Source organism: Filicampus tigris, chromosome 1 (genome assembly GCF_054856515.1).
Source record: "Filicampus tigris isolate MCC_2025a chromosome 1, RoL_Ftig_1.0, whole genome shotgun sequence".
Taxonomy (NCBI): Eukaryota; Metazoa; Chordata; class Actinopteri; order Syngnathiformes; family Syngnathidae; genus Filicampus; species Filicampus tigris.
The window spans coordinates 34,783,181-34,805,385 of NC_141217.1; the positions used below are offsets into that span (position 1 = coordinate 34,783,181).

Genomic DNA, 22,205 nt, shown 5'->3' on the forward strand with positions numbered 1-22,205 from the left:
TGAGTAAAAGTTGCACTCTAAAAACAGTTGGGTTAAAAACAACAAGAATGTTGGGTCAAAAATGGACCGATCCGCAACTTGGGTCAATTTGACCCAACTTTCTTGGTTTGTTTTTGCAGAAAACAACCCAAAAAATGAGGACCGGTAGTTTAAGTGGAAAACAACCAAAAAATGGGTTGTTTTGTACAAAACAATGTAAGAAAGTGGGTCAAATTGACTTCATTTGTGAATCGGTCCATTTTTGACCCAAAATGGTGTTGTTTTTAACCCAACTGTTTTTAGAGTGTGTATATTAATTATTTTACTAAATATTTATTTAAATATTAATTACAAAATTGGCAAGATCATAACCAGAGGGACTGGACCTGCATGCAGCATTTATATCAGATTATTGCAATATTGGTTCAAATTTGGTTGATAATCTGGACTGATTTGAGCATTTTTTGATAGCCGCTGTTTTAGAAGTAATTTGTATTTGAATACAAACATGCATGGAGCAACACACGTTGACAAACAACATAACAGCACATACAAGAATAATCTCCACGAAGGAAGTGCATCTTGACGTTTTCTGTAAACTAAGACGAAATGTGTGGAATATTAGATGAACAAATGATCAACCCGTTTTCTGAAATAGCTAATGTCAAGACGTTATTTGTTGTGTGTATGAGAATTTGCAGCCCAGAAGCCAAAAACGTCAGGTGTAGGCGAATGCACCGGAATTGGTGCATCAAGTTTTCCGTAATTAGATTGTACTATTATTTACTTTCGAGTAGATGAACGAAGGATTTTGCGAACAAGATTGGCTTTTCCAGGTCATCCGTGATGTTTTGCTACTCGTACCGATTGTTTTGAGAACTGCACTCAGTGTTTTGCAAGTCAGGAGGATGATTGGAGAAATGTTCCAAAGCGAAAAATTGTAAATCATGACGCATGAAGTGTTTAATGTTGTACATAATATTCATTTATTTTATAATCGCGTTGGGCGGTATACGGTGGGGAACCGGTGAGCACATCGGCCTCCCGTTTCTGAGGTTGTGGGTTCGGATGCGGACTCTGGCCTCCCTGTGCTGGAGTTTGCATGTTCTCCCCGTGCCGACGTGGGCTTTCTCCGATTTCCCCAAAACATGCGTGGTTCGAACACTCTAAATTGCCCCTAGGTGTGAATGTGAGTGTGGACGGTTGTTTGTTTGTACCCCACCTCTCATCCGAAGACACTTTTGGAGACAGAATTGGCTCCAGCACATGACCCTTGTTCAGAAAATGGTTGGAGGGATACCATTGTTATTTTAATTTTATAGAGTGCTATTTAAAAACAAACAAATATTAACATTATTTAGGTGGGTGGCCTTGAACCGATTAATGACATTTCCATTCTTTTCATTGGGTAACGTTGATTTGGGACACCGCAAATATTTAGCCGAGATTGCCTTCCCTCTGCCGCTTTATACGAGACTTTATAAGGGAGCTAAAAAATAACGTGCACATGAGTTGTCAGATTGACATGATGACACGTCACAATCATATCAAAGCTTTTAATTGGCTAAGGTAGGAGCACTAATTGGTTTAGTATGTTTGTTTTCTCCCTGCGCCAGTCCCCATATGTAGGTAAGTGACACAATAACGTATTGATTATTTTTGGACCTAAATGGTCCAAAAAGAGGGTCTGAATAAAGTCACCTTGTCGCGGGCGATGATGCATCTCCCAACAATTGGATTTCAAAGATCTAAAGCAAATGGAAACGTCATGATTATAAGCGTCCAGATTGGGCTCTGTGGTTCCGAGGCCTCTAATGTATGCGCGCACACCTTATGACAAGCCCCGGTACAGATGGTCCGAGCGTGAGTCTGAATGAGAAGGGAACCATCCGCCGCTCCTGACGCATTGTGTGCGCGTATGTGTTGGGAGGGGTCTTCAATACAGCACTTAATGAGAACAGACTGGCCCTTTCTCAACCCCCTTCCCCTCCCCTCTCCCCGACACCCTCCCTAACACACACACACACACACACACACTCTCGCCGTCTGATTCTCCGTTTCTCCTCTTTGCCCATTCCCATCTGTTTGGAGACAAAGGGCCACGAGCCAGCTCGGGCCTCGGGACCCGGCTGGTGAAGTAGGCCCGGATAATACGGCCCATCCCGGGGGCTGCATTTCAACACATGGACAAGGCTTTGTACTTTGTGTACCTATGCTGCTCAAGCCCTCTTCATCGATGGAGGGGAGGGGGGTGGGATGTGGGGGGGGCGGGGGGGGTGTCCTAGAAAACACACACCTCCGTCAGGTGTTTACGTGTGCGCTTTGAACATGAACACACATCCGTGCGGTGCGGAGTATAAAAAGCCCGGCGAGGAAAAAAAATGACAGCTCTCCAACGTCGTGAACATATGGCCGGCTTGTTGTCACACTGTCCCTGTCCAATTTGCACAAAGCGTGCCACTTCTCTGAATTAAACGGGCGCGGAGTGGAACGCCACGTGCATGCTGGCGCGGAGCGAAACCTCCGAAGCGCGCCCAAGCGATGAAGAGGATGATGACGACGGCGGCCGTGCCGTCTATTGCGGTCTGCACGCTCCCTGGCATATGGTCGCTCCTCATCCTCCATCATTACATAAGCCCGCTGTGTGTGAGTCTGAAATGTGACTCTCGCGTTTTCTATTCTCTCTGTCTCTCTCTCTCTCTCTCCTCATTCACACACACACACACCACACACACGCAGCAACAGCAGCCTGCCTGTCAGCCAGGCTGTTCAGCGCCCTCAGCAGTTTGGGGTATGGAGGGAAGGGAAGGGGGGGGGCGGGGCAAAGGGGTGAGTGGTGGGGGTTATGGGGTAAGGAATAAATTGAAGGAAGCTGATGCTAGCACAGCTTTAGAGATGAGTCGGGGGGCGGGTGGGGGGGGGGTGAACAAATGGCCTTGTGGTGCCTTTAATGGAAGTGTACAGATGGACAGAGCCTTTGAGTGGACTCAAGCACAAGTCCAAGCGATGCCACAAGTTCACAGCTTGTTTTGGTTTTCTATGGAAGGCCACAATCTGTCAATGTTGTATTTCATTTGAATTTTGGTTAAGGTATTGCAATGAGTCAACTTTGAATCGCGTTACAATGGGACTTCAGAGGTGGAGCTACTTTGTAAATCCATTCCAGAGCCCGTGATGGCCGGTGGAAATGGTGGCATTGAAGTCAACTTCACTACAGGAAATTGGTAGACGGAAACGCTAACGGAAGCCCGTTTGAAGTGACGAATGAAATACATGAAAACAAAAAAAAATTCCCTGAGGAGGAATTCAAACTTCAAACTCACACTCAGCTTGTGTGTTTGTGTTGCGTACTACACAGAGAACCATATCGCACACATGAGTATGCACATCATCTAAGCTAGCATAACTAAAAGCACTTTGCTACGCTAACAGATTTAGTCACAATCATTTAATCACAATCCTGTCCGTTTACATCATTTATATGGATACATGACATGTACAATATGGCATTTTCCATCTTGACCCAAAATAAACGCCACAACTGCTGTACCTGTGCAAGATTACCAGCAGGCAAATATGGTTAGCATTAGCGCTAGCCACCCAAAGCCATGATAAACACTAAAGGAAAAACGTTGTGTTTACCTTCATAGTTTGGACACAAACATCCTGAAGACTTTGTCCTTCCCGGTAGCTGGCGTGGACGAATCGGCTTTGATGATACAACGTACGCCGTTCAGCAAAAACAGAAGTAAGGATAGAAGCGATCTCAGCAAGAGCACAACTCGCGCACCGGTGGTTGGGGACCACTGGTTTCAGCAATGAATACTTACCGCAAACGGTGCAGCAACATATGCAGGCAGGCCATACAACAATCCAGTCATATATTATTTACTCTCTGTGAAATATGACTACTTATTACTGACTACTTATGAAACTCTTCTTCGTGTGTAGGCCCCTGGTGGCCAAGGTGCACACATCAAAAGAAAGTGGGGCCGGAACAGATTCATGGCATTTCTATTCATTTAAATGGGGAACGATGATTTAAGATATAAGTGCTTTGAGTTCCAAGCAAGGTCACAGAACCAATTCAAAATGTAAAGTCAAAGCACCATTAACTGCACAGCAAATATTTTAAGTAACATTGGTACAGGGATTTGTACAAACTATTACAACGATGACAATTCCACCCCATTTTCTACTATTGTGTAAATACTGAGAGCCAAGCATTTAATTTTATCACGCCACTGCAAAACAAAATTCTGTGTCCTATCATCTGGAAAATCATCACATTTATGAAGCGTCCAAACAGATCGCTTCCTTTTAATTTTTTTAGAATAACAACTGATGAGCAGCTAACTGGTGAGCTAATTTTAGAACAGGCCCGCGCGCTTCTTATGACATCCTTGAGGGCTACCTGGCAACTTCAGGCACAATTTTGGTAACCCCTGACATTGACCTCTTGCAAACGTCCAGGTGACCTGTAAAAAAAAAAAAAAAAAAATATGTACAGTAACAGTGAAATGTCTATAATGACTTTGACCTTCTTTACTGCTGTAGTCTGAATTTGTGACGCGTCAGTCGAAAAGAAAATGTTATGTGAGGCAAACTGCTTCAGAAGAAGACAAAACACAATTTTCATTTCAACAGGCAAGTTGATTCAAAAATAGACGCCGGGCGATATTCAGACCTAACGTGATCATTAAGGAATTGGCTAATCAATGTGTAATCAATTGACTTTTCTGTTGCTCGCTTTAATGGCACCGATCTTTTGACTGAGAAATGCAAAGCGTGTTGCAGAGCTGACGTTAGCTCGTAGGCTAGCCGTTATGTTTTGCTAAACTGCTCAAAGACAACCTGACCAATCATTTTATACATATCTTTTAGAAATAGATAGATAGATAGATAGATAGATAGATAGATAGATAGATGGATAGATAGATAGATAGATAGATAGATAGATAGATGGGTCTCTATCACAAATTAATATAAATATTTTGTGCATTTTCGCTCAAACCATTTGGCCATATTATACATCTCGGTGGTGAGCTGGCTCATAAATTTCCATGTCTCCCATCGCATCCCTCCCTCCCGGCTTTCCCACGGGAGGTGCCAGACGGCCAGTAATTTGGTTGTCTTGGCTCGTCTGGAGTAACACCTGCCCCCTCTCTGGGGAGGGAGCGAGCCTTTCAGCCAGGAGCGCACGCGAAGGAGCCTACTACTACTACTGCCTTAGCTGCTGACCACTGACGCCGAGTGTGTGTGTGTGTGTGTGTGTGTGCGCGCGTGCACGCGTGTGTGTGAGCAGTACACCCGCCACATGCACGTTGGACGCTTTCCACGCGTGAAGCTGAAAGTCATCCTCTGTGCCAGTGCTTCACATAATGCGTTAAGAGTTCAATGAGTTGGACGGGGGCTCCCTCTAGTGGTCCGCGAAAGAATCGCTGAATTAAATGTTCAAAATGGGCATATTGTTACAGTATCTTAAACATGTTTTAAAATCCAGTACATTACACTTGTTGGGTGGAGTTCAGTTTTATTTAACTTCAAAGTGCTATATATTGGCTTTTAATACTTGGGTATTGATTGCTGTCGAACATTTATTCAGGCACAATTTTCATGTGCTGTACATTATTGAATCGTTATTAAAGTACAGTTTTTAAATGTCCCTATATTTAGGGGCAGTCTTAATGCTCAAATAGGCGTAATGTTTCTGTTGCTTACCTACAACAATATTAAATGTGCTTTTTATGACGATATTAAATATACTCAGATCTGTTTGCATATTGTTATCCCCACATTTTGAAATGTAAGTTTTATAAGCAGAAGAAGAAAAAAAATTACAAACAACATTTCTTTTCAAATATCTCCGTTTTTAATTGAAAATAACACCGGAAAATATGAAAAGTTTGTCCTTTAGAAACCAGCAGTCACACGCTAGCTCTACTACAAAAGATGTGCATATAAGCAACAAGTAGTCTACACAACCCTGAAGAGACAAAAAAAATCTTTGGATAGAGGATATGTTTTTTTTCTCTTCACTAGGAAAAGCACATCATTAATTTCCAAATACAAAGCAGAGACAATTAAACAAATACCCCCCTCCCCACCTCAATAACATCAAAGTATTGAACATAATCAATTGTACAGAGTACTTCTTGTAAATTATTAGGCTTTTTTTTGGTCACAGCAAAAAAAAAAAGAGGTTGAATCATATCAATCCCTCGGTGGTGGAAGCCGTTTGCCATAATCGGTTTTTAAAATGAAAGTTATGAGCGGTCCATTCCTAACCTCTTAACTATAAGGAAATAAATATTTTATATAGCCAGTGTGCTCCGTCTTGAAGTGCTTATCGTTGCTATTGATAGACAATAGACATCAAATGATGACAGTAATAATAATAAAAACATATACATATCAGACTCACACGAAATAAATAAACAGAAAGTGCAATTTTAAAGAGGACCACCACTTTCCATGTTGAACTCCAGAGTCTAAAATATAGAAGCGAAACCAATACACACACACACACGCACGCATACACGAGCACGCACACGCACACGCACACACACACGCCCGAGGTAAACATAAATAAGTGTAGTCTTAAATAGCAACACAATTAAATAAATAATTCCGTTACGCTTAAAAAAATAACAATTTAAGGTCGCCTTTTATACGTCACAAGTGGCACTTACGCATGTTCTTATTCTTCCCCCGTGGAAAACTAGAATGAATAAACTGACATCTCCAGTTTCCGCTTTGTTTCCATCGCCCACATACATGTCACGAATTTTTGACTGTTATTGTGGACAGATCAATTCAATTAAAATGGGACTTGTTCCCATACTCGCTTTGGGATCATCGCTACATGACGTCACAGAGTGGCCCGTTCATGCCCCTGGGCCACGTGCCGCCACCGATCTGAAATAATGAGGCAGCAAATTGCAACGAGCCTGTTGCGTGATGTGAAGGGGACAACATTTTTTTTCAAATCATCGTTCACCCGCTTAACACTATGAGGAGCAAAGGGGAATATTTGAAAATAGAGAATGAAAAAAAGAAAAAACACTGTTCAAGAAAATCTCAAAGGCCAAATGTATATTGTCATTTGCTCTTTTGTCTTTCCTTTTTTTTTTTTTTTTTTTTTTTAAACGTCCAGGACGTGGTTGAGATAGGAGATGTAGCAGATAGCAAGTCTCAGGATCTCAATTTTGGACAGTTTCTTGTCCGGTGGCAAAGTGGGCAGCAGTTTGCGGAGCTCGGCGAAGGCCACGTTGAACGCCTCCACCCGGATCCGCTCCCTGGTGGCGTGCGCTGAGCGGTACTTGGCGGTGGCTCGCCGCCGTCGCCGCTTCTCTTCGCGGCTCAGAGGCTGATCCGCCCGGCACTTGTTCGCCCGCTCGTCGCCCTCCGCGGGCTCCTCAGACGAGCATCCCGCCGACTTGAGGCCGCTTAGCAGCGTCTCCGGGTCGGATTGAGTCCACGAGAGGTCCGCCTCGGCCTGGTCCGGACTGAGCATCATGTTTAATATCCTTCGTTTGTACGGAAGTTTCTACACTAAAAGGGGGGCGGAAACACACGATTTAGCATTTCTTTTATGTTCTTCTAATGTAATCGCAGGCATTGAAAAAAGTTAGCTGAATTTACTAAACTGAACATATAGGTTGCACACAACTGACGTAATTTTCGAGAACAGGGGCAAAGTACGTCCGCTGACCACATTTTAATCAACGAACATGGTCACATTGAGTAAAGTCAACATTTTTTTTAAGTGGCATTTCTCAATTGGAAATAAAATTAAATGCAGTCTGTTGTTAACGCATGATGACATTTAAACTCTACACATGATTAATATGATCCTTTATAGATCTTTAAAAGGGCAAGGGGCTATGGAACAGAATTTCCCACTGTTATGATGGGGTTTTTTTTGTTTGTTTTAGAAAAATGAATAATATGACTTTTATTTCTAAATGCCAAACTCCAACATGCAAATCTATTTATCAGCGAATTAACATAAGACTCGGCCATCTGTCAGAGTGATAACACAACTGTTTGGCTGAATGTTGCCAAAATGTTGCTGTTTGTTCATTTGATATCATTAATACAAAAATAAAACCTTTGTCAATCAGAAATTAAGCATTTTGATTAATCAACTGGTACAATGTTCGCGATTTCCTCGGTGGAAATATCCCAAGCAAATTATTCATATTTATGCCCAGATTTGAGACTCACCTTGAAACAGTTGTCAGTTTTTTTTCTCTCTCGCAAATATCCTCAAAATATGCTCAACTTGAAGTCATATTCCAGCTCGGTGTTGCACATGCAACTTCAATGCCAACTTTTTCCTTTCCAACTTGCACGCATGGGAGTGGATGCGCGCCGGTGAAATATTTGGAGAGGAATTAGCTACTACAAGTGATTTCGCCCGCCACCTTTTTTGGAGTCGTCAGAAGGTTCGCTCCGCCACATGTGGTGATGGAGAGACAATAGAAGCGGATCGCCGGCTACTCCTCCATCCGCGTGCAGGAAGGTGATGGTGATGGAGATAAAGATGGAGATAAAGAGTCTTCAGGATGGGAAGTCACTTGATGTGCATATTAACACTTCCTTTCGCTCCCCTGGTATCACGTGTGAGATAAGATCCAAAGGACCCCCGCCTAATAAAGGCTCACTTCACGGACGGAGGGGTTGGAATATATTGGAGGAGAGGTATTGTCTAACGCCCCCCCCCCCCCCCGCTCTCTCACTCTCTCTCTCTCTTTCCCTCTCTCTCTCTCTATCGTGCACGCGCTTGTTGTTGTGACCCCCCCCACCCCCGAGGGCTTCCTGCATCCCATGGGGTGGGGGGGGGGGGGGTAGGGCTGCGAAGATGCGCGTGTATGATAATGAAGAAAGGGAAAACATGACACATGTTGGTGCACATTTGCGGTTTTTGTGAATGACAGAATAGAAATACAATAAACTCATGATGGATGCCCTTAATTTATTTTGATATGTGAGATGGTTTTATTTATTTATTTGTTTGTGCGCAGGTGTAGCATATTTAATATGCATATCTGCTTTTTTTTTTATGATGGATTAAGATTCTTGGATGCTATAACCACTTTTTGTGAGAATCCAATTGAGTCATCAACAATAACGCATGATTTATTTGTTTAGTCTTATTTGATTTGATTTAATGGAAGCGGTTTGTAATGAAGTTCAGACAATTTTTGCATACTTTGTCAAAGCTACGAGTTGGTAATTTGCAGCGTTCGTAGCATTAATAGCTAAAAGAAGGTTTATCAATATTTAGAGTTTTATCTGGATCCGAGGCAACAAAACGAAATGATTGACTGAACGGATGGTTTTTGCATGTTGTTGTTTGAATATAAATGAGACCTAATTGTATTATTTTCCTTTTGTTTTTCATGACGTACTTTTTCATTGAGGGATTGTCTTGAAAAACAACTTGAGAGCAATAGCTACAGCGATGCCTTGAGATACAAATTTAATTCATTCTGTGACCACGTTCGTGACTTTAAAAATGTGTATAGAAACGAATGCAAATGCCATTAACCCTTACGATCATTACAAATTGCACAACAATGTGCTTTTAATAAAAAAAATACCACTCTATAGTACCGTATATTATTTAAAAAGTACATTAATTGCATAATTAAAAAATAATCATCCAGTTTTTGTCACAGTTCAGCTTTTACTTTTTTTATTTTTTGACCTTTAGTCACTTTTTTTCTGTGAAAAAAAATTGGGAAAAAAAAATCATGGCAATTATAATGATACCTTGCTAACAGTATATCAGTCATTCTTCACAGAGGATAAAGAATATGCCTGCGAGTTTTGTGGTGGTATCTGTGCACGTGTGTTTCTGCAGCATTTGTGTTCAAACATCCGTTGTATAGAGCGGTTATAACACCGCAACACAGCTGGTGTTCATTGTCTCAAATATGGCTTTTCCCATTATGAGTTAGCATTAATATAGCAGCCTTCAAGGCCAAGTTGTGTGGTTATTTTCAACACACAGCATGGACCCGTCTTTGTTCTACGCTTAGTTCGACAGTCAACTTCAACCGAGAGGCAATAAACTCTAAACGCTAACAAGCTCGAAGCCTTTTTTTTTTCAAGAATTTCCGTCTCTGCCAAATCGCCGCTTGTGAAGCGACTGCAGTGCAACGCATCTCAAGTCAAAGCAAAACGCCGGTTCACTTTCAAGGCACCGCCGTATTTGACCGAACGGAGATCAGAAAAATGGAGAATGACTCCAGTGCCCGTACAAAGTCCCGCCTATTGCTCATTTGTGAGCTTTCGGTCCCCCTATTAGTCCTGCTGACCACCACACCTGCCATCCATTCCTCTCCCTGTCAAGCCAGGGGGAGAAGAAGCTGCATGCCAGTATGTGTGTGGACTATCGCTGTGCCTAAAGAGGTGATTACAATTATAAGAGCAGGCTCAATGACTGGTCATGGCCCGCAGCCACCGCGCGCACCCTTACCGCGATGGACGGACAAGTCACTACATGCAGTGCCAGAAGGACAAAATCAGTGCCAAATCCAGCATGCATGAGAGAGAGAGAGAACTGACTGCGTAAGAGATGACGGACAGGTCGCCGTCGGCTCTAAGTGTGTGTAAATGTGTGTGCGTGGGGGTGTGTGTTGGTGTGACTTGGAGAGTCTCACAGCAGGGAGTATCGGAGACATGTCAGGACCAGGAGACAGAGGCCTCTTGACAGCTGGAGCCCATGGACACACACGCACGCACGCACACACACACACACACACACACACACACTCTGATGCTTGATCCGTGGTGGTCCGTGCTGCTGGCCTGTGATGCCCAGACCCCTCCCCGGTTCATGAGGCCCCTGGTCAAGAGCCTGACAAAATGTGTTAGAATTGCATCGAGGGAAGATGCGCCCACGCCCACCCCTTTTGCCTCAAAAAAAAAAAAAAAAAAGACACGTATTCAAAATGTGTTAATATATACTATACATACTACAGATGATCGAACCTAGAACAAGTAGTACTCACGTGGACAAGTTTGTTGGTCTGTTAATGAAAAGAAAAAAAAAATACAAGAAAGTGAAATAATATTAAAAAAAAAAAAATCATGAAAATTAGATCCAAGTATGTTAAAGGTAAAGGCGATAAGACCATCTCCAAGCAACTTGATGTTCCTGTGACTGCAGTTGCAAATATTATCCATTGATTTAAGATCCACAGGAATGTAGCCAACTTCCCTTGACATGGCCGCAGGAAGAACATTGATGACAAATTGAAGAGACGGTAACAAAAGAGGCCAGAATAACCTCCAAAGGAGTTAAAGCTGAACTCCGAGGTCAAGGTACATCAGTTTCACGTCCCACCACCTGTAATTGTTTGAGCCAAAGTGGACTTCATGAGAGACTGTTGAAACCGCCGTTGAAAATGAATCATTCAAATAAAACTGCCAAACTGCGTGTTGATCAGTCGGCCAAGCTTCTGGGAGAATGCCCTATGGACAGACGATACAAAACTGGAAGACACGTCAGATCAGTGTTCACGGATGCAAAAATGAAGCAGACCAAAAAAAAAAAAAAAAAACTGACCTACTGTCAAACCTGGAGGAAGCTCTGTTACAGTGTGTCTCGGGGCTGCTTTGCTACATCTGGCACAGGGTGTCTTGAAGTTAAGGGTACCATCATTTTTGTCCAGATCTGTAACATGAATTAGTTTTTAAAAAAGAATTCATCCATCCATCCATCCTTTTATCAGTAGGTAAGTTTGAATTTTGGAGAAGTTGCCTACAGGAATTGTTTGACCACGACGGCTGTGTTACACCGCCAACAGAAAGCCCAAACACCTTCAACCCTTATGATACATACGTCCAAACGTCACATGGTCAGCCACCAGCCCCAAATGCGAACATAACCAGGGAGCCGGGAGCAGTCGGATGGAGCTGCGAAATGGGGGGGATTAGTCACTTTGTCACACTACTCTCGGGTGGACGGCGAGCCGCTGGGGGCAGCGGCGAGAGAGATAGTCGGAAGAAAGATGGCATCCGAGGCCAGACAGAGGGGGCAAAATGGATGAGAACAACAAAGTAAGTCATTTATTATATCAAAACACACTAGGAGAGACAGCCATCCACACACACATTTCCCACGATTCCGTGCGTTCTTCCTTAAGGCCTAGATAGACCAAACCGACGTCGGAGGTCTGATTGGTGTTTAGTGACTACCGTCGTAGCGTCGTAACCCGCCAGGAAGCGCCTGTGGGCTTTTGAGCATGTTGAATCGGCGTCGCCAGTCGTGACGTTTGGTCACTCCGATTGGCTGTTAGCTAGCAAATCAGCGCTCGGAGAAACCGACGGGAAGTGACAAATGCGGGTAAACAGTGAGCACGCCTTTGCTGCCTTAATCTGCTTACAAGTAAAAGGGCGAGGGTTGACAACAGGGGCGGAGCCAGAACGTGGCTAATGGCTTGGCCTGGAAAAATCAGGGTGGCCCTGAATATTTCTCTCACTGAGCACAGTCATACTGTTCCGACGCATCGTATATTTAAAAAAAAATGACAAACTGAATATGAAGTTCAGATCTTCCTTAGACAACCACAATTATCATTAAGAAGTGGAAAGCTTATGGCACAACCAACACCTTGCCTAGATCAGGCCGTCCGTCCAAACTGGATGACCGAGCTAGAAAGACATTGATTAGGGAAGAAAAAACACAACGAAACATAAAATCAAACAGAATTTAATAATGATAAATAATAAAAATTTAATAATAATACAATTTTTAGTAAATACAAATTTCAAAGTATATTTTTTTTTTCATGAATCTCACTGGGTGGGCAGTCTGTCAATCTGGGTGGGGCTGTGCACACCCAGGCCTACCCATGGCTCCGCCCCTTGTTGACAATGTAAGTATTTCACGATACCGCTTCAAGAATGTGATACTTCGCGTGGGAGTTTATCGTGAGCGAAGAATATAGCTGAATATATATATATATATATATAGAGTCACACAACCAGGGGCGGAGCTAGGGCCAACAAATAGCCCAGAGTCTGAAGAGTAAAACGAGAAATCAAAGTATTATTTGTGTTTTCACTTATGGAGTCATCACTTCATCACCAAGCTGCCAAAATACACTTGTCAAATTTGTGTTGTGTATTCATTCGAGTAGGTGCCAGGTATCTTAAGAAACACTGTTAGCTAACAAAAACGTGCTAACATTGCAGCTCTGCTTCCCTTTTGACTTTGACATAACAGTGCTGGACGCCAGAGTTGCGAGCACAGACTACAGTCACACGCTATAATTGGGGGCTGTGTACTTCACAACAAGCCGCAGATCGTGTACAGCTCCTCAAAAAAAAAAAAAAGAGGCCAAGTGCAAGTGAATGTAAGCCGACCGCGTAACTTTGAACAAAAATGATGCAGCAACACATGTAATGTAGAGACCAGGGTTCACCGGGCAGCCCGCAAGGACCACATGAGTAGCGCATGGGCCTGTTCCAAAAATAGCTCACCAGTGATGGGGCATCATTCTCGAAATGTTGTAGAAGTCATCATTTGAAAATGTACGCCAAAAAAAGTGTTGCATATTGATATCGATCCGTTTCCTATGAGAAAGTATTATTGTGATTTTTGTCTTCACATAAATGTATATCATTAATTAGTCATAACACACAATAATAACATTATTAAATGGAATTTGAGCAAATTTCTGAAGTGTGTTCAAAATGGTGGCTCTTCACATTAATGAGTACCCAAGAAGCAACTCTGAGTTTCGAAAAGGTTGGTGACCCCAGGTATAGACACAACACCCCAAGGCATATATTCTTTATCCTCTGCAAAAAATATTACTGCAACTGACTGAGTCATTTAGTTGTGAAACTTTTCTTTCTTTATTTTGAATGTCTGTGCAATACTACCCTCTGGTGGTCAAGGTGCACACACAAGGAGGAGCTCAATGTCAATGGTCATTGAACATTATGATGCACAAACTGTTCCTTTTTGCTTTTACAATACTGTTAAGTGCTATTTTTCTTATTAAAAACACATTTTTATTTTTTTATTATTTTTTGTGGGGCTGCAGCGAATTAACGGCGTTTCATTCTTTTCAATAGGGAAAACTGATTTGAGATATGAGTGCTTCGAGTTATGAGCATGGTCCCGCAACAAATTAAAATCAAGTCAATGCACCACTGTATGATTTCAAAAAAAAAAAATAATAATAATGCAGCGCAACCAAAATAAATGCATTAAAAATGCCGTCTGAGTTGTGTTGTGTTCTTACACACCATTGAAACACATAGTGACCTTTGTGACGACTGCGTGTGCGCGCATGTATGTGTGTGTGAGGGGGAGAACAGGAGGTGCGGGGTCCAGAAATCTCTTGGTCCCATGTGAAAATGTGGCCATCGTCGGCACCATCTGTGCACCCAGCAGGGAGCGCTCTCAGTCATATGGACACACAAAGGTGCTCACTTTCTCTTTCCCTACTGCGGACGCCCCCTCCTCCTCCTCCTCCTCCTCCTCCTCCCTCTCCTCCATATATACACACACACACACACACATCATACTTAATTTGGGACATGTCGTGTGTTCAGGATGATGGCGAGAGTGCTGTGACATCACTCAGGAATTGGAGCTCAAAACGCCAATTTTTATCGGCATTATATCCGACAACCACAAAATTGGGTACAATCGAATGAGATTCAGGCCGAGAGCTTTAATATTCGAATGTTATTGACATTGTCACATTTGATAATTGGTTCCTTTCAGTGGTTTGGAACTGCACTGCACCTTGGACACAACAATTTCTAATATTTTGCGACAGTGTATGTTAGGGTGACCATATTTTGATTTCCATAAAAGGGGAAAATCGGCCCGGCCTTGAGATACCGAAATGATGCTCAAAGATGTCATAAATTATGATGTCTCTAATACATTTAAAATAGGGCTGTACAATATTGAAAATACATGCGGGATGCATATTTCAATATTGACATTATTGCGATATTTAATATGTACCCAAAGAAATGACATCTTTATTACCTAATGAAAGAAATGCATTTTTTTCATGCATAAAAATATGAATGTATTCTTATCCAGTAAAGTTATTTAGTGTTAATAATGCCCCGAGATACTGCTCTCCTATTGGATGGCGATGCGCAAGGTTGCATCCGATTGGTCAAAGTTAGATTAAAGCATACAATTCCCTATGAATCAATTTGACGTCTTTTACATCGGCACTGCATGTGCCATTATCACAAAGACAATATTTTTTTTTTCAATTTATTGTGCAGCCCTAATTTAAAGCCCCCCCCCCTGTATGGTTAGAAAAAAACAGAATCTCTTTTGAAGTCTTACTTAAATATGACAATGTTCTAAATAATACATCTTCTGTAGAAAATCCAGCTTTCGCAAAATATATCTTACTATCTTTTCAATGTAATAATGTAAATAATAAATCAGTAGTCTCGCAAAGACATTCATTTAACAAAGAAAAAAAAAGTCACTTCAGTCTTTCATTTTCTTCCTCACAATTGTTTTCATCTCCATCCGGTGGTCTAACAATTAATGACCTCAGTCAACTTTGCAGATACTCTCCCACAGCTTTTTGGGTGTTTTTTTCTGCGACGATACGAGCTTTGAGATCCCTCCGATCGGCACCTTTATTAGACATTGAAATATTTACACGCGAGCTTTGCACACTGTTACCCTTTACGTGTGTCATCACTGTCCTCAGCTACGAACCGTAATCGGAACGCACCTCTCGGTCCAGTGACATCAATGACGACGGTGAAACACAGACGGATGAACGGCATGTCTTTTTTTTTTTTGTTCATTCGATTGAGGCTTCATTCCATTCCATTTCAGCAGCAAACAGTTTTCTCTGGCACTCATGCTTGGAACTGAGCGCACCTGCTCCACACGCTTGTCCTAACTGCTGCCGTCTTCTCTTCCGGATTCTCCCTGAAAGAAAAAAAAAAAAAAAAAAAGGAAGAAGCCCTCCGTTTCTAATTTGTCACGCAAAACATCAGTCAAATTAACACATGCTTTTTGGTCTTGTGAAAAACAATTAAAGCAGGACATTTTCATGAATTTATATAACTCCCCCGGACGTCCTGACAGGGTGTAAAAAAGGGGACATGTCCGGATACTAGAAACAATGTACAGCTAGAGGCTGCAAATATGTTCAAATTGAAGAACGTGAGGAACAAGTCACCGAATAGTCCATGCCGCACAGATGAAAGACAGAAACTTACAGTACTTTGGGTTTATTCATTATCTGAGGCTGAAAAAATATGTTATTTGGAAAAGTGAATGGATTCTCTCCTTTACATCTCGGCTAGATTACTGCAATGCACTTTATTTTGGAGTCAGCCAGTCCTCCCTCAAACGTCTCCAGTTGGTCCAAAATGCTGTTGCCCGCCTACTAACTGGAGATCGGAAGACAGAGCACATAACACCAATTCTGGCCTCCCTTCACTGGCTCCCGGTGCATTTCAGGGTTCAATTTAAGATTTGTCTTTAAATCGTTAAATGGCCTCGCCCTGGCGTACCTCTCTGAGCTCCTCCACTCCTACGCTCCTTCCCGCAGCTTCAGGTCTGTGGACCTGTTTTATGTTAATTTATTGGCTTTATTTATTTATATTTTTATCATCTATGTTTATTAATACGTGTATCACAGCCTTTTATTGTTTTTTATTTATTGTATCGATTGTAAAGTGCTTTGTTACAGCTCTAGCTGTTATGAAATGCGCTATATAAATAAAATTGTATTGTATTATAAGTTCTCTCGGTCACGCTAATATTGAATTCACAAGCTAGCAAAATGAGTCAAATATACAGACGTATTAAGAACGTTTCTTTGCGATGGGGAAAAAGCCCAGTGAGCATTCAACATCACAGCCTATGCCCAAGAAAAAAAAAAAATCATTTCACAGACAATACCAAAAGACCTACCGGTACTTGCGATATGGGTTACGGTGACAGGTGGTTACCACCCGTGAATGAAGCCCGTTCTGCACGATATGCGGCGAGCGCCTCTCCGATGAGTTAATGAAGCCTTCGAAACTGATTCATCACTAAATGTGCCTTGAGCGTGTCATGGTGGCTAACCGCATTGCAAAGGCTATAAAGTCATACAATATTGGTGAAAATAAAAAATAAAAAATGTGCGTTTACTGTTGTAGCACTGCACACCATTTCTGGATTTGGTCATGTGATGTTCGCGAGCTGAGCCAGTGGGCTCTGTGACGTCATTTTCAGTCTACAGCGTGGACTGGCAGTACAAGGCAAAATGGCCGCCCCCTGAGATGGATAAAAACACATGGCTTTCCCTGCTTAATTCACATTCCACAAACGCGATATTAATCAGAATACCATGTTTAGACTCGCATGGAACATATTATTGAAAAGAAAACATATTATTGACTTTCTCTTTAAATATTAACTGCTCTTGGGAAGCCCCTAAAATGTTTGTTTTCTCCTATCCATTCCTCTTGATGACCAACTTACATCAAATGTAACAAATAAATTGAGGTTTACATCAGCATTTTTGGATACGGTTTTGTTAACATACCTTCCTCGTAATTGGTAAACATTTTGTTTTTTGTAGTTGTGCTTTGAAGTCGTGTCCCTCAACATTAAATATTCTTAGCCAACGAGAAGTGAGCTACAAGACTCGGCAGAAATGATACCATCAAGCTAATTGCTCTTCAGCAGTACCGCTTTGTAACATGCAGCAAAATATATGATATGACGACTAAAATAACTCATAAAAAGTTTCCCATTGACGATTGAGCTGAGTGAATCCTGCTATATAATGATTTGTTATTTTTTATTTTTTTGAAACAATGACAAAACATTATGAATTAAATGGTGAGAGTTTCAAAAATGTTGGTGCCCAAGGTGTCTTCCAACTCTGGAACGACCCAAGCAGTAATTTATTAATGGGGCGTACACCACTTGGGGATAACCACTATTTACGAGGAGGTAGGTTAGGGAAGTTTAATTCTCACATGCTCTCTATGGGTCCTTTTCCCTGAGTTCTTGGAGCAGAATCTCATCATTGCAGTAGCCACTTTTATCAGCACAGCGGCCACATTATTTCTTTTGAACTACATCTCTTTCATAGATATACCTAGAAGACCCACTTATGTCCATGCAGGTCCAATATGAGCAGAGGGTCAAAATATCATTTTGTGGTATGATGTGGTGCACCTACCGCAAATATTGGAACCAGTTAGGGCCAATACTTTTATTTTTGCTGTCGAATAAAAAACATTGTATGCGCTTGACATAAATAAGTTGAAAATGAGATGTAAGAACATTTGAGCTTTTATTTAAATGTTATTAACATCTGCTTCGAAACCAAGGTTTTCGGTCCGCACAAGCACTAGAACCGATATAGGCAATTGAAGTGAATAAAGCTGAAAATACAACAGCATCAAAGCTAGTTTCATTGGCCCCGCTATGACGTTTTATATTAAGCTTACAGACTTTCATAAGTTAGTAGGAATTGTATACTATCTGCTAGAAAAAGAACACTCTAATTGTAATGTTGCACAAAATATACAGTAATGGTATGATTAAAAAGAATTTACAGAATTAACAAATTTTGCCACATTTTGTGCTCCAATTTAATGGACATTGTGCTTCTCCTTCTGGTGTGCACGCATTGGCCACCTGGGGGCATTATAATGCAAACATACGGGTATACCTTAAATGGCGTCGGTCATCACCTCAATCAGCCAGCAATTTAATCATTCTTTGATAAAGAATATATGCTTGAGTATTGTTATGTTATCTGTCTATATGTTTTGCACCGCCATTTTTGTTCAAATGTCTGTTACTATTTCATTTGTAAATGAAACTTACAAATTTGTACAAATTTGTTCCAATTTTGCGTACACTTTTTTTGTATTGGGCTCTACACCCCGCGACCCCATCCCCAACCTTTCCTGCATCCACAGCCCCCAGCTGGCTGATGAGTTCATTAGGTCGATAGCTTTGCCAAGGATCATGGCACCGCTCTGGCCAAACTGGGAGGCATCAAGGGTTTCCCTGGTGCCCATTGGGCCCAAGCCACGGTCACTGGAAGGGGGACAGGAAAGTCTCAGATCTCTCAGGTCCATTCGCAGGGGCCAAGCTTGTTATTTTGCACATGAGCAATCTGGTTTGGGTCTTGTTTGTCCCTAGAACTTGAGCAGGAGAAGCGCAAGGGGCCAGGGCTCTAAGGGGTCCACATAAACAATGAGGCAAACAGATTTGTAATAATCCCCACAGGTCGCGGGGACATCTGGCCCGCACTCACAGCATTGGCACAATTAATGCAGAAAAGACGAAACAAAAAGCGCCAGGGGCACAGATCTGTGGGATTTTAACAGGCTGCTTTGTAGGTGTGTTTGTTAGCGTATCGATTGGGGCATCTGAGTCAATTGCTGTGCGAATTTTATTAGTTTGATCAGCGCTTCGGACTGGTCATATTAACTTGAAAGAAATTTTAATTAGGTCCTGGCCTCAAATACAGTATACTTCACCTGCATCATTTCTCTTTTCTTCCTCTCCCCCTGTCCTGTGTTCCCTTCTTCACAGGTCGGCCAGGGTCGGGCCCTTGGTGGATGGGCTCAGGTGGAACCTCAGCTGGAACCGGGGGGGGGGCGCGGGGGTTGGGGGGTGGAGTCGTGACTCCGTCCTACGAGCCAACCAAGAGGCTGTGCGTCAAAAAATAAAAACGAGAAAACAAACATGTGCAAGCAAAAGTAAAAAAAAAAAAAAACAGCTTTGTCCCTTACGCTTTTTTCCACACCTCCCCCATCTTCTCTCCCTCGTTCTCCGTCTCCTGGGAGAGGCCTGGCCGGGGCCCGGCCTGGACGCCATCTGCTGCATAATGTAACAGGATGGAAGTCCAAATCCTTCATTTCCACTCACTGTCTGTCATGCGTACACGTGTGTCCACTCGCACATGCACCTATGCGCATTAGCATGACACGTTTGACTGATGGCTCTGATGCAATTATCAACACATTTGCGCATGTTTACGCTTCCTCATCATGCCTGTCTGTTCAACGGCAGCAATTTTTCTTCTCCAAAGCCAAAAAAGAACACTCCAAAACAGCGATGGTCAATTTAAATGATGGAGGTGGTCACAATGTTTCATTAGCACTACGAGGGGGCCAGATAGTCCCGTGCAGTTCTTGACCAGATGTATGACAAACATACATTTTTTTAAAGATGGAAAAAATATGTACATATGTTTTTTTTTTTTTTTTTTTAATGGAACCAATGTTACATATATTTCATGCTCAAACTCATGCATAGAAGATCAACTCTTCAACAACAAAGGGTCTGAAGCAATTAAAAAAAGAACAACATCCTGTGATTTTTTTTTTCCTTGCGCAAAGGGCTCTCATGCAATAAAATTACCATTCAAATGAATTCGCAACTCTTCTTGCGAAGAAAAAAAAAATCATTTTGTGTATTTTTTTTATTTGAGAGCATGGTAGCGTCAGTGTATTTCGCACATGAATTTCATTTCCCAATCTGCATGATGCCGTTCAATCCAAAGCTTTTGCCATTATAAGGACTTTAATCGTTATTGTTCAAATGTGTTTGTTACCTGTTGTTCCTTGATGCGTGTCCTGCTTTCAGTTATATTACACTGTGTTTACATGAAACCCTGACTGAGTTGTTGTGTAACCAGTGCTTTAATTGAAAAAAAAAACCAAGTGCCGTACTCCCCTCATTCGATTGCCAGGATAGGTAAAAGCAGATCATTAATTTAATGTATTAATATGTAACAGTTAATAAATATATACTAAATATATGATGCTATATATAGTGGGCTTCTACATTTGTCTGCAGTCTATGTTGTGACATCACGCCGCACACTATTAGGACCCATTAGCTGACCAAAAACATGCCTGATGTAAAATACACGAATCAAGGAGCAAACTTACCTACATCAAACGAAACAATAGTCATCAATGTCAGGTTATAAACGATTACATAGACGGGCGAAAATCCACTAAAATATAATAATAAAATACTATTATTTGAGGGGCCACTCAGAGTGCGGGCACCCCATGCGCCCTGCTGGCGGCCAGTTGGCCTTCCCTGCTCCAGATGAAAGAATGGCATCCAGCCAGAGGAGTCACAAATTTGCTTTTTGTTGACAAGTTAACACAATAATAGCGCATAGTGTTTAAACACCCCGCCCCACTCAGTGGCGCTGGTAACCCGGAGGTTCAGAGAGCTGTCCGTCCCGGTGGGGCCGCTGTAAATAGTGGGGGCCATCTGTTTTCTGCTAATAAGCCTTCTCTTCACTCGCCCTTTCTCCCCTCACCTCTTCTTTCTCAAGTCTGTGTTCTTTTTGCTTTGTTTGCCCTCTTCACGTAGAGTAGTGTCCACACAAACACACTGGCACAAACGACAAAATAAAGGCGGACATTTGCGTGCTGGCGCAAAAACAGGCTGTGTGTTTAGAGGAGTAGAGCCGCACTGGAATATCAGTGTTGAACCTTGACTCTTGACCAGCTATCCATGTTATCCATGGCTGTTGACATAAAGTAAATGTGACACGTCCCTCCTCATATGAACCCAAATACTGCCCAATTCTCCCCACCCTCACAGCTGCTCCAGGCAGCACTGCTATATTCTCATGTCATGTTATTATTGTGTTTTAGAAGTAAAGTCCGATTTTGACGGGAAGTGGATGTGGTAGCACGTCAGCACATGTCACGCAGTCATAAAAACAACAACAACGACAGCGAATCCATTTTATTGTATTTTTCACTTTTCATACACAAGCCACACAGGAGTCAATATCACCATAAGGTGTCTTTGACGCTTCCCCATGTCAACAAATAAATTGAGATTTTCCATTGAATTTTATATTACTTATATGAAGTAGACGTTATGCTGTTGAAAATTCAAAGGGGTCAAATTCATCCTTTTTAAAAAATAAATTCCATGCAAGCAGAAAATGTACAAGCAAAGAGCAAAAAACGCGAGTTTGCTGACAGGATGGACAATAACAGGGTGGACATTTTTTTTTTGCTAATGTTAGCGTTGTTGTAGCACATGTTGCACCTACACTTTGCAACATGAGTCAGTTAGCAAGCTGACGGTATTCTATTTGACAAATACAGTACATTCAAATATTTGGAGAGTTTTTTTTTTTTAACTTTAATTGATAGTTGATTATGAGAGCTTGGACATGTAGAGTTTGACAACATCCAAC

At 41.9% G+C, this 22,205-nt stretch overlaps 2 protein-coding genes and 1 long non-coding RNA gene across 5 annotated transcripts in view; all 3 read right to left on the reverse strand.

Annotated features, from left to right (window-relative positions):
- LOC147153777 (vang-like protein 1) overlaps positions 1-3,865 on the reverse strand; it is a 48,960-nt gene extending 45,095 nt beyond the window's left edge. The window contains exons 1-2 of one of the 2 annotated variants that reach the window (XM_086036116.1): positions 3,810-3,865; positions 3,622-3,688 (exon numbers count right to left, since the gene is read on the reverse strand). In XM_086036116.1, coding sequence (XP_085892242.1) covers positions 3,622-3,688; positions 3,810-3,844 — 102 coding nt within the window. In that variant the 5' untranslated portion in view covers positions 3,845-3,865. Of the gene's footprint in view, positions 1-3,621; positions 3,689-3,809 lie in introns of those variants that run through there. The other variant, XM_086036107.1, reaches the window with a different exon arrangement.
- Positions 3,866-5,871: 2,006 nt separating this feature from the next.
- On the reverse strand, positions 5,872-8,648 carry nhlh2 (nescient helix loop helix 2). The gene is made up of 2 exons (XM_086044853.1): positions 8,209-8,648; positions 5,872-7,533 (listed from the first exon to the last, which is right to left on the reverse strand). The coding sequence occupies exon 2, from the start codon at positions 7,496-7,498 to the stop codon at positions 7,124-7,126; it is 375 nt and encodes a 124-aa protein (XP_085900979.1). The 5' UTR covers positions 7,499-7,533; positions 8,209-8,648; the 3' UTR covers positions 5,872-7,123.
- A 2,911-nt stretch (positions 8,649-11,559) lies between these two features.
- LOC147153779 (uncharacterized) lies at positions 11,560-20,756 on the reverse strand. Of its 2 annotated transcripts, XR_015087513.1 has the most exons (5): positions 20,583-20,756; positions 19,759-19,846; positions 19,504-19,658; positions 15,729-15,931; positions 11,560-11,668 (listed from the first exon to the last, which is right to left on the reverse strand). It is a non-coding gene; the product is annotated as an uncharacterized LOC147153779 (long non-coding RNA). The 2 variants fall into 2 exon arrangements; XR_015087512.1 differs by lacking the exon at positions 11,560-11,668 and having other exon boundaries at positions 14,577-15,931.
- Between the last annotated feature and the right edge of the window lie 1,449 nt (positions 20,757-22,205).